Genomic DNA, 16,012 nt, shown 5'->3' with positions numbered 1-16,012 from the left:
TAGACATAGATCAGAAAAACAAATCACAACTTCACAGAATACGATTTATTGAAGCGAAAGACAGAAACCAACGCGCTTCTGTCCGATATCGTGTACATTACAGTATTGTCTCATAAATGGTCCTCCTAGGATCCAGGCTGGTCCGAATCCAGCGTAAGATTGGGGGATGGCAGCGAAGAGGCAGGAATTGGTCTGAATATATTCAAATGATAGTTTTCAAGAATACATGTGATCTTACATCGATTTGCAATATGTAGTTGTTGGCTCGAATCACATAATTGAAAGCTCCAATCTTCATTTTGATAGGTCCAGCGTCGGTTCCACAAGGAATGTTGTAAACTTGATTTGTTTGGTCCCACTGAAAGCCTAACTTCTACAGTATCTCCTGTGCTCCAATTACCGTAGCTCCTGCAGCTTTTGCCAAGCTATCAATAGCAGCTTGTGGACCACACAAGAAGGATGTCGCGGTATCTGTGATCACTTCATAGGTGGTAGTAGATTGATAAGAGCCCAAGGAAAATCCAGTAGCCTAAAGATAGAAGTCATAAAGATCTCAAAGCATGAATACCTGGAACTGGAAGTGTCTGGCATTGGTCAATGGTGCATAACCAATAACTGGTCCACAATGAGTTCTATCCAGACCTCCATAGGTGAATGAACCGCTAGCCGATGTGCCAAGAGCACCACGCTGGCCGAACCATGTTGTGAAAATTGGTTGATCAAGGAGTCCCTGATTGATAGCGTTGATAAGTGGAGGAGTGATGTTATCAACTGCGAGATCGGTGAATGCTAATCCGAAGACACCCTCTTTTGGGCTCTAGAAACTATTTGGCATTATTAAATTCGATGTAGGTACCAACCCATTTGAAATCCGAGCCAACTGTGTCAGCAACACCGAGATAGGAATTTGGAATGACGAGTTGAGTTTCTAAACTTCCACCAATCTGAAAAGCGAAATGGAAACTGATTGTAAGATGCCAGATTTTCAGCCAACCTTTACAGTATCTATACCCAGAGTACCGTAGGCATCTCCACTGGCATATTTAATCTGCCATGGTTTGTTGGTGGCAACATAGGTGATGGACTCCTTTTCGTTGAACAATCTCTTATTTTCACAATAGGTTCTGGAAATTAAATTTTTGCTGATTTCATATAAATACTGTAAATCTATGGATATACCACATTTGCTCTAATAGACACCATACGTCCACATTGAGCTCAATTATCTCGGTTCCTATGAGAGATATCCGAAATTTTCCAACTGATAAAATATTCATTATAATATCACCAATGTACAATAAGCGGACAAATTGTCTATATCTCTCCTAGGAACCGTGATAATTGAGCTCAAAGTATACATTTTTCTAACCAACTTACGTGCAGTTCGTTCCAGGAATCAACAAATTCGCCGACCCAGTATCCAACACTACAATGAAATTCTGATCCGGCGTACCCACAGTGACATTTCCCATGTACTCATAATACACATAATCCGTAGCACTCTGAACTACAGTAGCCAGATTTGATGTTCTTGCAGCCACCATTCTATCTCTATACTCCAGATATGCCGGATACTCTCCATTCCGGATCATTTGAACCATTCGAGACTCCTTCCATACCAGCTGATGCTCGAGGACTGCAGCCGTAGAGGAACCAACAAGAAAAAGAAGGATGGTAATCATCTGGAAGTTCCTAGAAGATATGAAGTACGAGGAAAAATTAAAAAAGACAGCAGCAAAACGACAAACTAAATAAAGTTATCAGTTTTAGAGAAATTTCTAGCTTCCCTGATAACGAAACTAAACCTCTACATCAGATTATGAACTCTGATTTTGTAATATTAGAAAAACAACAGGTTCAATCTAGTTTGGTCTGGAAACTGGTTCTTCTGAAAGTCAAATCTAGCCAAATACCGTATATCTTGTAATAGAAGGGTCCCCTTAACTTTGAGCCAATTTTTCTCGGTTACTGTCAAAGATATCCGAAAATTGTCGACGGAAAATTGCTTATCATAATATAACAGACATTTTATTAGTTGACACATTTTTGATGTCTTCCATAGGAATTGAGATAAATCAACTCAAACTTGATAGTGTATGGGGCCTTCGATTACAGGTTTCACGGTAACTGTTTCAAGCGTTTTGCAGGTTTTTGGATGAATTTGGGCTAGATTTTGATCCAAAGTTGCCCAATAACGGCAGTGCAGCGGACCATGGTCAGATTTCGTATGATACATGAAAGTTGGAATAATTCGGTGTTCTAAAATGTTTATTTTTAGATTTTCAGTGTTTGGTGGATCGAAACCAGTTAAACCATCCGGCGGGAAGTTGCTATGATCCCCGATAACGCATCCATGTTTCGATTCTGGAATTCCCCAATATTCAATAAATCCCTCTACCCGTTTAATACGTTCCATCCGGTTCCTGATCTTTAAAATGATCTCTAGAATTTGCCCTTTTCCGTTTTTTCTTTGTTCTCCTACTATTCTCCTTGAAGTGGATACTTGTACAACATAATTTCACTTTTTGAACCGTCCCACTATAGAGAACTCCCTCCGCTTAGAAACACACGACTTGACACTAAACAAGTCTGTAAAAGTGCACATGGTCATAAATCAGCCAATCTGGCTAAACGCTCTTTTCTGGTTCTGCTTCTCTGTTTCCTCTCCGATTCGGCCACCCATATCCCAACGAATGTTGCCTAGTGTATTGAAAAACGAAGAGAAGAAGAAGAAGCATGTTCCCAATTTGAGGGCACCTTCGGGACCTAGTTTTTTGTAGTGGAATGGTGGGACGAAGAAACTGAAGGAAACGCGAAAAAAAAGAAGACGAGGAAGATGTGACCCCCAGTTCAGTTTTTTTCTCATTTCCTCTGTGATTGTGAGCTAGTTTGTTTGCAAAAACTCGGGGGGTCCCAACGGTCTCTTTTCTGGTTCCAGCGAAAAAGGGCAATTGGGAAAGGAACGAAAGACAAGGGAGCAGAATAGTTTTGGAGAAGAAAGACTTGGAAAACCACTGGAAGACAAACCAAATTAAGTTTAAAGAGAAGAATCCAAGAGAAGGAGCCCTTGTCCTATTTAGAATCTTTTCTCTCCCATTTCCTTATTTCAAAGTTTTTTTGGTTTTCTGAAGATTTTCGTGCTTTAAGGGATTTGCATCTTCCGATTGTTTGTTTGGTTCAAACTACTGTAGTATGCTGTTGCGCTCTATTGAGAAATGAACAAGTTTCAGGCCTTTGAAAATTCAAATTTCTCGCAATTCAGAGCCATAAACTTTGCCACGTCTCCTTCTCATTAGAGCGCAACGGCATACCACAGCAATCCTATGCTGGTCGACTATTGTGTTGGGTAACAGGCCCACATCTTGTTTTTCTCCCCAAACTTCATACTTCCATGTTTAACAATCATATCCCACGGTTTATAACCATCTCTTATTCTCCACACAAAAACTGTACCACTCCCATTGGTTATTATCTACAAACTTTCTCCATTTCCCCTTCAAACCTCTTTTCGTTTTTGCCACGTTTTATGTAGTACCTGTACACAGTACCTATTCTCTCTCTCTCTCTCTCTCTCTCTCTCTCTCTCTCTCTCTCTCTCTCTCTCTCTCCAGTGATTACGATTTGAAATTCAAATGAGTTACTGATATTCCTCATTATCTGGTCTCGTGCAATTTGCTCATCGATCTGATTTGCTAATTGGATGAAAAGACAATAGGGGAGAGTGATTTTGACATTTTGATAACGGAGGGTGATTAGAATATAAGAGGAAGCCAACAACATTTGAATTTTTTTGTCCATTGGCGTTGGGCCAGAAAAGATCGGAATTTGCCTAAACGATAAGTAACTTTCCAAATTATCTTTTTTCATTTTTTCAAAAATTACCGTAATGCTCTAATAGAAGCCCACTAAACCATCAATTTTGAGCCAATTCATCTTGGTTCCTGCGGAAGATATCAAAAGACTCTCAACTGATAAAATTCAGCTGATAATACGAAAAACATTTTATCAGTTAACAGATTTTTGATATCTTTTGAAAGAACCGAGATAATTGGGCTCAAAGAACAGGTGGGCCACTATTAGATACGGTACCGTGAGTTTTCGTATCTCGGTTCGTCCCTGACTCCAACCATTTCCCAACCATTTCTCTCATTTCATCTCTCTCTATTCCAACTTGCTCCATGGAAACTTGAACCTTTGACCTCCCATGAATTCCCGTCTGCGTCTCTTCGTCTCCCACGCTATCTCACCTCATCATCTAGACTCATCTATCACCGTTTCGTCGCGTGTCGCCGTTGTCGGGCCCCGTATTGTCCCAACTTGTTCCTCCTCACCTCTTCTTCGATTCCTCTTTTCGCTCCACACTGTTTTCGCGCACTTTCTACCCAATAAATCGAAATGAGCGCAAAGAAAAACGACGACGACGGTGTTGGTGTAGGTGACAACACAACTCTGTCTCCGAAGACAAAGACATTGTTGCCCTACGTATTTCTTGTTCGTCGTCGTTTTAGAGAGGTACTAGCTTAGCGGCGAGGCTGCCCAAGCAAAATTTATGGATGACAGAGGGGTGCCGATGGATTTTTGAAGGTTGGGAAAATCGACGTTGCGTAAGAGGCTTTGATGTCTCGTAGAAGACGTTGGAGACAAGGAACGGATATCATAACACGCAAAGTACACCCTGGTGAGGGAGTAGAATGGTTGAAGCATGTTTTAGTGTCTATTGGCAACAGGATTGTCAAAGCTGCTGCCCAATTGAACCGTCTACTCTGATCTAAGCTCACCGACCTAAATATTCTCAAGGTTAAATCTTCGAGAGCGTTTGTTCCAGTTTAAAAGTTCTGAATCTTCAGTCTAAATTAACTGTCAAATACCAATATAAGGTTCTGCGCGGCTGAACTTAATTCCAGAAGATCATGAGGTCTAGTCTACGGCAACCTAACCACGGCCCAAGACAGGGCTGCCCGCGGTCTATTTTCCAACAGCTTTGGTCCAGAAGCAATCTACAGTACCCGTCAAAATGTTTTTAAAAATATTTTATCTGTTGTTGGTTAGAAATGGTCAACTTCGGATGTCGAAAAAATGAAGAGAAATTCGTTAGATGAAACTTCAGTTTTTTAGTAGACAATTTTTCGTACGAGTTCTAAATGAGATATATGGCTGGAAATCAAACAAAAGTGGAGCATTCCAGAAAGAGCAGAGTCGTAACGTTTCGCTTTAAAACTGTAGAATAGGTACCGTACCTCTTCTGATAGAAGCTCACTCTATACGTACACTTTCAGCTCAATTATCTCAGTTCCTATAAGAGATATCAAGAATCTGTCAACTGATAAAATGTTAGAGATATTATGATAAACACTTAATCAGTTGACAGATTTTTGATATCTCTTACAGAAATTGAGATAATTGAGCTCAAAGTGCAAGCATAGGGTGGCCTTATAATCAAACGTTCCCACCACTTCCCTTTTTTTACGTAAATTTTCCCTTTTTTCGATCCGCTTTATTTTTTTTCTCAAAGATTCTGATCTGACGATGTTCTCACGACGACTGCAATTTTTCAAAAGTGCTCTTTTTCGTCCCCTGGTACATTTTTTCGTACCTCACACAAACACATTTCAGAGATTACCTCTGTCACATGCCCTTCACCTTTTTAGATTAATTTTGTAGGAGTACTAGACATAGATTTTATTTCAGATAGAATTCAGAATCCCTTTTTAGAAAAAAAGTTACATTGAAGTATTGAAAAAAAAACCAAAAGACACCACCCATTAAGAATTGGCGAATTCTAATCCTTTTCTGGCGACGTGTGTGGTCGCTTTTCCCAATTCAATGCTCGAATTCTCTTCTCCAACCACACTATTTCCCATCTCTCGCTCATCATTATGGTATTTGAAGCGAGATGAGCCGATTGCAATCCATTTGTCCTTTTTTGTGAGAATCGAACATGTTTCACACACTGTTCGGCGGCCTGTGTATTCGGTATTACAGATTTTTTTGGTCAAAAAATTTCAGGAAGGTAAAGGCGTCCTGAAATCTAATAATTATTGTCTGATTGCTCACCTGTAGCTTCCTCAAATTTTTAAGGCTCCGCCCACTTGTCCTTTACGTCCCGATATCCATATCCCGCCCATTTGTCTTTGTAACTTAACTTTCCCTTTGTCTCAAAAACACCAACTTTAACCTCAACAACTTTTTTTTCTCTGGCCACGCCCACTGGACGCAAAAGTGCAACCTCGTAGTCCGCCTCAAATGGGTTCGTCCCGTATGGGAGGTTGTTTTTGAGGTACTAGCTCCGCCCATTTCTTTCATTTCAGCCAACACTCTTTTGGTCTATTTGCTCAAATTTTATAGCTAAGTGCGAGCTGTATATTCTGACTTTCAGGTAACTTGGAGAACAAGAAACACATCTTTGGCTGAATAACAGAAACCCAAATCATCAGGAATCCGAAAGAAAAAATCAGGTACGTCTTTGGAGGAGGCTAGCAAAAAGGAATTTACTTGTACGGGAGGTTAACTATGTTAGTGTTCATCATGAAAAAGAGATGATCGAGGGGTGGTTTGACAGGTTAGATGATACCAGTAGGGATTGAAGAAAATATAGAGGGGAGCGGGAGGGGATTGATATGATATCTTCTATTCCTTCTTTTTGATTAGGAGTGTTCTTCTGTTTGTGTGTTGATGAAATATTTGTTCTCATCCGATCGTTTTTCTTGTGGACACTGTCCGATTTTTTTATAGGCATTTCTTTCGTTCAAGATGTTGTAGTATTTGGAAAAGACATCCAAAGCCCCGAAAGCACTCAATAGAAGGTTACCATAGCTTTAAGCCCATGTATCTCGGTTCCTGTAAGAGATACAAAAAAGTGTTCAACAAATACAATATTTTTGATATTATGATAAACAATTTATCAGGGGACTCAAAGTTAGTGGTTTGTATGACCTTCTATAAGAGTGTTTACGGTATCTAATGGTCTGGTTTGAACTAGATATTTAGAGAAAAATCCTTTTTAAATGAAAATTTGAATCCAACTCTGACCCGAATCTTTGTTTTGCTAGTATGTGAGATGGTCCAATTTTCGCTGAAAGCTTCCGAACTTCTTCACATTTTTTGGAAAAGTCCCATTATGAGAAATATCTCCGAAAGTAAGAGTCCACATAAATAGACGAGACTACAGCCAATGTGCTGGAATAATTTTTATTATTCATTCTTTCAAATACCCGAAATTTAAACTTCCTAAGACCTGTATTAGAAAGGTCCTACATTGCCAAATTTGAGCTCAATTATCTCAATTTCTATGCAAGATATCAGAATTGTGTCAACTGACAAAATACTTATGATATTATGATGAATATTTTGCCAGTTTACCACTTTTTGATATCTCTCACAGAAAATGAGATATGAGTTCAAAATTGACGATTTGGGAGGCGTTCTATTAGAGGATTTACATTCCTGGTCCTCTCTTCGACTCTCCTTTCAGCTTTTGTCTATTTCCGGTCTTCCCACTCGTCACTCAACCTCCTCTACCTCTCCATCAGATCGTTTCCATTGTTCTCCGCTATAATAAGATTCATTATCATCATGTACTCTAACACACAGACCACACTTTTGTGCTCGATTCACCAAGTAGCTCCCACAGTCTCTACCTGTCGCAGACGGATCCTTTATCAGTAGGGGCAACAACATTTTGCAACATTTCGAGTCGTCCTTATCATTTCCCACATCAGGAGACTACAGTTTCATTGCTTTTTCGATTACTGATAGTGAAGTTTTGAACTTGAAAAAAAAATCAAGCTTAATAGTGCTGAAAGTGCACTTTAACAAAAGTTCAAAAGTCTCTTTGATGAAAAAAGATTCTTCGGAGAGATAATAGGAACAGAAAACTCATCAAAAGGGTCCAATGGGGTAGAAGACAAAAAACACGGGAGGTCCCAGAATGACTTTGTTTTGTTTTTTCTTCATTTTTCTTACACCGGCTTTCTATGGCATACTGTAGGGTTCAAAATTGCAGTTTTCCAAAAGTTTGACCGTCACACTAATTATCAGTGGTTCCTGTTTGGACCCGGTGCCTGGCAGTTCTACCGCTGACGTCCTTTTTTACAGGTTATCAGCACTTTTTTCGGGGAATTTCAAAGAAATTGAATTTCCGATAGGCGCGGTAATTTGTATTTTGAACGAAAAATGAATTGACAGGTTAACTGAAAGTTTTGCATTCAGATGTCCAATATTCTAGAACTTTTGAGGTCTTATTACCGTAAACACTCTAATGCAGGACAAATCGCCATCTTTGAGCCCATATACCTCTGTTCCTATGAAGGATATCAAAAGGTATCAACTGATAAATTGGTTATCATAATATCAAAAACATTCTGCCAGTTGACCACTTTCTGATATCTTCCACAGAAAGCGAGATAAATTGGCTTGAAGCTGATAGGTAAGGGGTCCTTCTATCAGAGGTTTTCCGATAGCTCCAAAAGTTCAATATTTCGAAGTCTCATCAAATTTCTAAACAAAACAACCAAGAACTTTTGAACACTCTTTTCAATATTTTCTGAAATTTTCTACATTTTTCTAGACTTTTCTAAAGCCTCGGAGAGATTTTTAGAGCCTCCTGAACCGTTTTCACTATGATGCAATTGTTTTGATCTTTCTAGAACACTCAGGATCCTTCTCGAACCTTCCAAGGCCTTCCAGACCTTTTCCAGAATCTTCTAGTCCCTTCTCTACCCCCTCATGACCTTTCTGACCATTCTGAAAGACTCACAATTTCACTAATCAAATCAAACTTTTCGATTTCTCCACCTCACCAAATCTTTTCTCCCTTTGAATTTGCATATCTACCACCATGTAAAGACCACCCGTCTCGTTTTTATGAGTTCTCTCTGTTTCTTTCGAATAATGAAATGCACGAAAACGGAAACGCATCAAGATGACGGTTTTAGAGACAAGACAGAGACATCCGTGGTTTCTTGAAAAACCGCCAATCTTGATGGAGAGAGAGATCAGATACAGTATGCACTCTGTCACAGACAATACGGTTTCGATTCTCTCTATCTAAATGGGCTTGATGACATTCCCAAAACGAGCGAGCGGAGACAAAAACGGTCATAAATTTTTTGAAACAGAGTACGCGGCCTACCGGCACCAGACACATTAAAATTTGCAATTTTGAAAAATCGGGGGAGGTGGGAAAAAGAACAAAGGGTCTAGGTTTTCCTCTTTACTCCGGGAAAACGGAAAAAAGTTTCTTCTATTACAGTAGTCTTCCTTCTTCCATTTTTTTTCAATTTTTTAAAAGTCACTTTCCAGAACCGATCATGAAAGTTAAAACCAATCAATATTGGTGCGACTTGGATCCAAATCGTGTCTGGAGAGCTCCGACGCCGAAGATTCCGGAAGATTCGATGAACTCTGGCATTCAGGACAACGGAAAACCAGGTGGGTGACCTTTAGAAATGGTTTGAAGGGTCGCTTTCTCTCAAAAACAATGTGTGATTCTCTATTTATTTGTTCTTCTGAAAATTTTTGTTTTCGTTTCTTTTCTCTTGCCGAAGAAAACAAGTCAGTCTCTAGAAAAGTTTCGGGTTACGGTAGGGTGTTTACCAGGAAACTTTTGAAAAATGTTTTTTTTTCTGTTTTTCAAGGAAGTTGTTTTTGAAAACTCTGCAGATAAACAAGGATACGGTACTACGAATTTGTTGATCTAGCGTAAAACCTGTAATAGAAGGGCCCCTTAGTTTGAGTCAATTTATCTCGGTTCCTGTAAAAAATATCAAAAAGGTGTCAATTGATAAAATGTTTATCATAATTTCAAAAATATTTTATCAATTGACAACTTTTTGATATCTTTTATATGAAATGACCTAAATTGGCTTAAAATTGAAAGTGAGGGGTACCGTTCTATTAGAGTGTTGACGGTAATGAAGGCGTCTTAGATTTTGGATTTGTGTTTGGAATTCAAATTTTGGATACAAATCGAATATTGTGAGAAAACTTCCAAACAATTTGGTAGCCATACTTACCTTAAAACCTGTAATTGAAGGGCCTCACACTGCCAAGTCTGATCTCAAAATTGGTAAACTGACAAAAAACTTCAAAAAAAGTGTCCCTTGCAAATGACCAGTACTCGGAGTTTAGAAGATCAATTTCTTATTCTCAGTTCGCTTAGTTCGCCCAACAGACCAAGTAGCAGGCTAATAGCTTCTTATTGCTCTTTTTTCTGCTTCTTAGTAGCTCATTTTGATCGTTTCCAATCATCAAGTTGATTTACGAGATGGCCACCACCTCTCACATTCCGATCCTTAACGAGGTGCTCATCCACAGCTCATTCATCCCCTCATAGCTCAACCCCATCCCATTCATCCGCACCACTCCACTATTACACATTTTTTGAATTTTCGAACTCGAGTCCCTCAATTATTTCCAATCAATCTTCCACTCTATACAACTCGGGGTGTATCTCTCTTCCATGCTCTCTTCACCGGCGCCAGATTCTTTATCATATAGAGGCAAAAAGACGCCGTCGAATGGGGGAATAGCATGGATTCTGTAGAGAATCACGGACAGGTATTTAGAGCGAGTCGATTGATAAGCGAGTGAGCTGATAAGGAGACACTACCCAAAATGTTGCCATTTGCTTTGAGCGTACTGGGTTGTCACATACGAAGAGAGAGGTGGTGATGTTTAGAGAAGACAACGAACACTTGCACTATTTATCAGAAATGAAACTGTCAGAATTATAGACTCGTTGAAGAGAGAGTGTAGAGAATTGAAGAGAGGTTAGAGAAAAAGCCATTTTGCAATAAATTGACAGTTTTTGGTGGTAAAAATTTTTGAATTCTTGAAGGCTGAAACTGATTGAAGGAGTGGCAAGGCAATTACTGAATAGTTTAAGAACTGTACGATGACAAAGTACATGGTTTAGATGCTCTTTGAAGTTCAAACAACCAAGAATTAAGTTCTTCATTTGCGGACGCAAAATAAGAAACATACCGTAAACACTCTAATAGAACGCCACCCCTAACTTTCAACTTTGAGGGCATATATCTAGGTTCCTGTAAAAAATATCAAAAAGTGATCAACTACAAAAATGTTTATCATAATATCAAAAATATTTTATCAGTTGACTACTTTTTGATACCTCTCACAGTGAACGAGATATACGGTCTCAAAGTCGAAATTTAGGAGTGGAGTTTTATTAGAGTCTTTACGGTATCTCTCGTATCCACAGAAGCCAAGAAACCTGTAATTGGAAAGTTCTGTAAAGTTTATCCAAATTTTTCTGAAACAATGGAAGGATACTGTAATTGCAATTTATTTTTCAAACAGTGATTTTCATTTTTCGTTTTGAGATACCGAAAACCGAAAACCGTGCAATAGACACCCTATACTTTGATCTCAATTATCTCGTTTCCTATAAGAGATATCAAAAATCTGTCAACTGATAAATTATTCATCGTAATATCATCAATATATAATCAGTTGTCCAATTTTTGATATCTCTCATAGGAACCGAGATAATTGAGTTCAAAGTGAATCAGAGCAATTACGGAATCTATCCCTCTTATTTTGGAACCCCTTCTTTCCAGTTTCTTTCAAAATTTGGCACCTTCTAGAACTGCCAGATGCTCACCATCTGACCCGTGACAACTATAAATTTATAGTATTCATCCTTTTTCCAAGATTTCATCAACGTACCCCTGTAAACAACAGCTGAGTTGACATTGACACATTTGGGTAGAATCTAAAGATTTCGTATAGTCATACTCATACTCTTATTTTTTTGTTCCAGTCCCCATAAAAGAAACACTCTATCCCCTTTTTTATTTTTATCGGACTCAATAATCTTTTCACACTTTTCTCTTCTCCTCTTTCTGCTGCCCCCTTCTTCTCCGATCCTCATTTGTCAAATCGGGGTCCTTCGACGACGACACCGTCTGAAAGATGACGTGAAAGTCGGTATCGTTTGAAAATTTGTTGCGACAGAGAGAAAGAAAAATGAAAATGAAATTTCGGAGGCAATATTACTAGATTACTACGAATATGTTTCACTGGTAAGACTGTGTCTGTATGGGCTATCAATCGATCAAGTACGACTGCACTTCTACAAATGGTGTCTGGGAATATATCTTGATAGAAGACAGAAGAGAGAAATCAAACGATCAAAATTAACACATTGGAAATTCAAATTTTCCAAAAAAAGTTTGGCCCATGTTTGGCTCGTCAGTTCCAGACAGTCCGATTTGCCGCCACTATTGAATAAACACTAAAACACAGACACAAAATATTTCGATCTATCCAAAAAAATATAAAATATCAGTTGAGTAAACATTTGGCCTTCTGTTTTCAACTGTGTCTCCTCTTGATTTATTTTTACCATAGCTTTGTTATTGATAATTAGAAGTTAATTATAAGGAACTAATTAGCAAAGTAAATTAGATTATAATTAAAAATTAGATTCCAGATGGGAACCTAGGAGCCTAATTCTACCTAGATGCCCTTCTTTTGCTCCCAGGTGCCTTGGAACCTTAAGACCCTTCTTTTTGAGGGGCCCTTCTATTGAAGGGAACTAGTTATCCTAATCCCAGACCACCGAGAAAGTGTCTAAGTGGTCCCCATGAAACTTGGATTTTGAACCCTTGGGCTTTCCTTTGACACCTCGAGGTGTCATTATTTCAAAATTCGAAAAACCAGATGCTTCGTAGAATCTTGATAACACAAAGAAACGAAAGCACCCTTATATAAGAAAAAGTGATTGATTTATTAGGGTTGATAATTAGACAAAATATTACACACAAAAATGATTTTTGATAGTTCGACCCATCGTTTTCAAGGAACCTATTTTTTCGGGAGCAAAGAACAATTATAAAAAAGTACACAGGATTTCTGACCCGTTGATTTGAAGAAGATCCGAATGTTAACCCGAGTAGTAGCGGATCAAAAAACCATGTCCTCTATCTCCGCCGCCAATACACTAAAGCCATCAATCACTTTTTTAGTGACAAACCGTTGCAAAGGCATTCAGAACAAAAAAAAAAGAAGTTTGAAAGTCCTGGCTGTCTGACCCGATTAATTTGCAGAATGTCACGTATAAGATCCCCCTTCTATTTCTAGACAGCAACCCAAAAAATCACTGGGAACTTTTCTCCGAAAGGTGTTGCAAATGAGAAGTGGATGATAAAAGTGAAATTGATCACTTTGATCTTACCGCTATTCGACCACCACCGCCTACAGCGTCTCACTACTGGCACTATGCCAACAACAGAAACTTCGCAACAGTTTTTGAAGTGAACGAGAGAGTGGGTCAGCGGAAGAGAGTTCTAGAGAAAGGATCAAAATTTTTTGTTGGAGCAGCAGGCAAGAAAAAAATCGGGTCTGAGTAGTGTCTGAGAGTTTTGTGTGTGTTGAAAAAAACCCGCCTAGCGCAGCGAAGAAAAAAAAACCAAACCGTATGGTGCACTTTGAAATAAACACAGACGGCGGCTATCGGGAAGGAGGTGAACCTCCATCTAACCACTAATTTGTTTAGTTTTTTTTCTTCTTTTTCTGTTCTCTTTTTTATATCTTTCCCTTTTTTTTTCTTATTTTATTAGTCCACTCGGATCCCATTATTGCAACAACACAGCCACTTTTAATGATCTCTATCTCATTTCTTTTCTCCTTCATCCTTGAAATTGAGAAGGATATCAAAAAAAAGAGAGAAATGCGGGAGGTTTGTGTATACGTTCAACTTGGACGTTTGAGAACAGTTGTCCGTAGGTGTACCACCCGTTTCGAAGGGGGAAGGAGCAACAGCTCAGCCGCGTGACATACGTGAAATTTCGATTGAAAGCAAAGAAGAAGAGGAGAAGGAAGAGTGATAAATAGACATGGCGAATCGGAACCTAGAAGACGCTGAACTCACTATATATATTTTTTCAAATGTCTATGTGTCATGGTGTAAATTGGTGACGCTTAGACTTCCGGCTTGGTTAAGTGCAGGTCTACTTTATTAATCTATTGAGATCGAATCTGAGCATCAGCAGGTACGATAGAGGATCAAGCTTAGAGGTTCCAATCCTTATACCCGGCTCTGGAGCACTGCATGTTCAGCTCGGGTGGTTGTACTCCTTATAATAAGATCCATTGTCCTCCCTAACACCCATTGAGGCTTTCGGCTATGATTTCCATGTCGGTGAGACAAAAATCGGTGACCGCCTACCGACCGCAGGCCCAGCCGACCGGGCTGACCGATTGGTCGGCCGAAGAACAAAGAGGAAAGTGTCTGAAATGCTGCGTACGCAAACACTTTTCTGCATTTTGAAGTGCAAGTTCAATAATTCGATCAGTTCGGTCGGCCGGATCGGCGGTCGGTCGGTCGGCTTCAAACTTCAAGCCCTAACTCATTCTCTCTCTTTTTTCTTCTCCAGTTCAACGTGCACAAGAAACCATGCTTGATAACTATGCACTAGAACCAATCAGGTGATTTTCGCATCATCATAATAGGGAACTTTTTTTAGTTGAGTGAAACTCACTGATAATGTTCGTTTTTTATACACAGAACTGGCGTCGGTTAGGCGGTAATTTTGCTGTTGTTATGGAACTGATTATTGTTCACTTCAGTTTTCTTATTCCGTCCTATGATGCATTTCAGTCGAATATCACCTACGCTGTAGTTTGTAGTGGACCTCCAATTGTTGTTCTTCACGTGCATCCCTTTCTATCCCGTTCCACCTAACTTCGGGTCCGAAGATCCACCGATGATGCACCACCTCGGTGACCCTGCTCCTGCAAAAAAGAAGATGGATAACTTCCGTCGGGTCCATTGCAAAAAATCCGAAAAATCCCTTCACATGTGTTGACTGTGGTCACTTTTTCAAGTGAGTGTTCCATGAAGAGAGATTGTTGTGCTTTGGCCCGTGATGGGATGCACAGGAGCAGGAGGAGCAAGAAGCAAAGGGTTTGCACAAACACGGGGAGGCCCGAATGGCTCACATACTCAAGTGGGTAGGCGACAAGAAAGAAGACGATTGATCAGTGATTGATTGATGACTTTATTCGGTGGCGGTTCGAAATACAATAAACCGTGAGGTGGTGGCGATTTGTAATAAATAATTGCGTTGGAGGGGATATCATCTGTATTCTTATTCCCTTATCAGTCTTGTACTAGCGAAGGAAGGTCGTTTCGAATTCTTCTTCCTCATTCTTTTCCAACATCCATTTTCCGCGATGTTTCCAATTTTTCGCCGTGTTTGACTTTGATCCGTGTCCCCACTCCTTCCTTCATTCACCGTGTTTCGTCCTCCAGCCGTTTGTTCACCTGTTCTCGGGGGGATACTTTCACTTTGCCATTTTTCTATGTTCCTGATATGGTTTCTATGTTCCTGATACGTTTCTATGTTCCTGATATGGTATACATGACTGTGTCATTGTATGTTTGTGTGTAGGTGTTCCTGAAGTTTGGCGGTTTGATTTTGTCTACTTTCTTGATCTTCAAAAAAATTTTGGTGTAGAGCAGTTTATAGTTCCATTGAGCATCCTCGTCTTCCCAGAGTTCATACTTCTGGCATTTGCCTAGTATTTATTCTAGCTCAATATACTGAACCGATATTTTTTGACCAAATCGATTGGATATGATAGAAATCGACGAGTATTACAAAACGATACTAGTTGGAATACTGTACCTTTTCTATGAACAAAGTCACTAGCCAAAAACCCTCTGAGCTACACGGTCACATCTTTATGGCTTTGTAACTTTGTTCATAGACTAGATACATTATTCCAAGTAGTATCATTTTGTAGTACTCGTCGAGTTCTATCATATCTAGTGTAGTTGGTCCGAAAGATCGGTCCTGAAAGTGCGAATTTTCGAAAAACTGAACTGATTGGTACACGGCAACCTACCGACATCATGAGTCACGACCGGCCGGCCGCGGCCGTGAATTGCACAGTGTTTAGGCACGGTACCGTATTACCCAATCCATGATTTCTGATACCTCAATCTCCTCAAATTACCCTGCCAGACAACAGTCCCTCCAATTGG

At 39.5% G+C, this 16,012-nt stretch overlaps 1 protein-coding gene across 1 annotated transcript; it reads right to left on the bottom strand.

Annotated features, from left to right (window-relative positions):
* Window positions 1–45: 45 nt before the first annotated feature.
* Window positions 46–1,682, bottom strand: CBG01462 (the record flags this gene model as incomplete). Its single annotated transcript, XM_002635253.2, has 7 exons — window positions 46–192; window positions 239–358; window positions 401–529; window positions 569–817; window positions 861–944; window positions 995–1,124; window positions 1,378–1,682. 7 exons carry the CDS (start codon window positions 1,680–1,682, stop codon window positions 46–48), a joined length of 1,164 nt encoding a protein of 387 aa, XP_002635299.2.
* Between the last annotated feature and the right edge of the window lie 14,330 nt (window positions 1,683–16,012).

This window comes from Caenorhabditis briggsae, assembly GCF_000004555.2.
Source record: "Caenorhabditis briggsae complete genome, chrV, whole genome shotgun sequence".
NCBI lineage: Eukaryota > Metazoa > Nematoda > Chromadorea > Rhabditida > Rhabditidae > Caenorhabditis > Caenorhabditis briggsae.
Note: the sequence above shows the minus strand (reverse complement) of the source record. Positions and strands in the feature narration are given on the sequence as shown.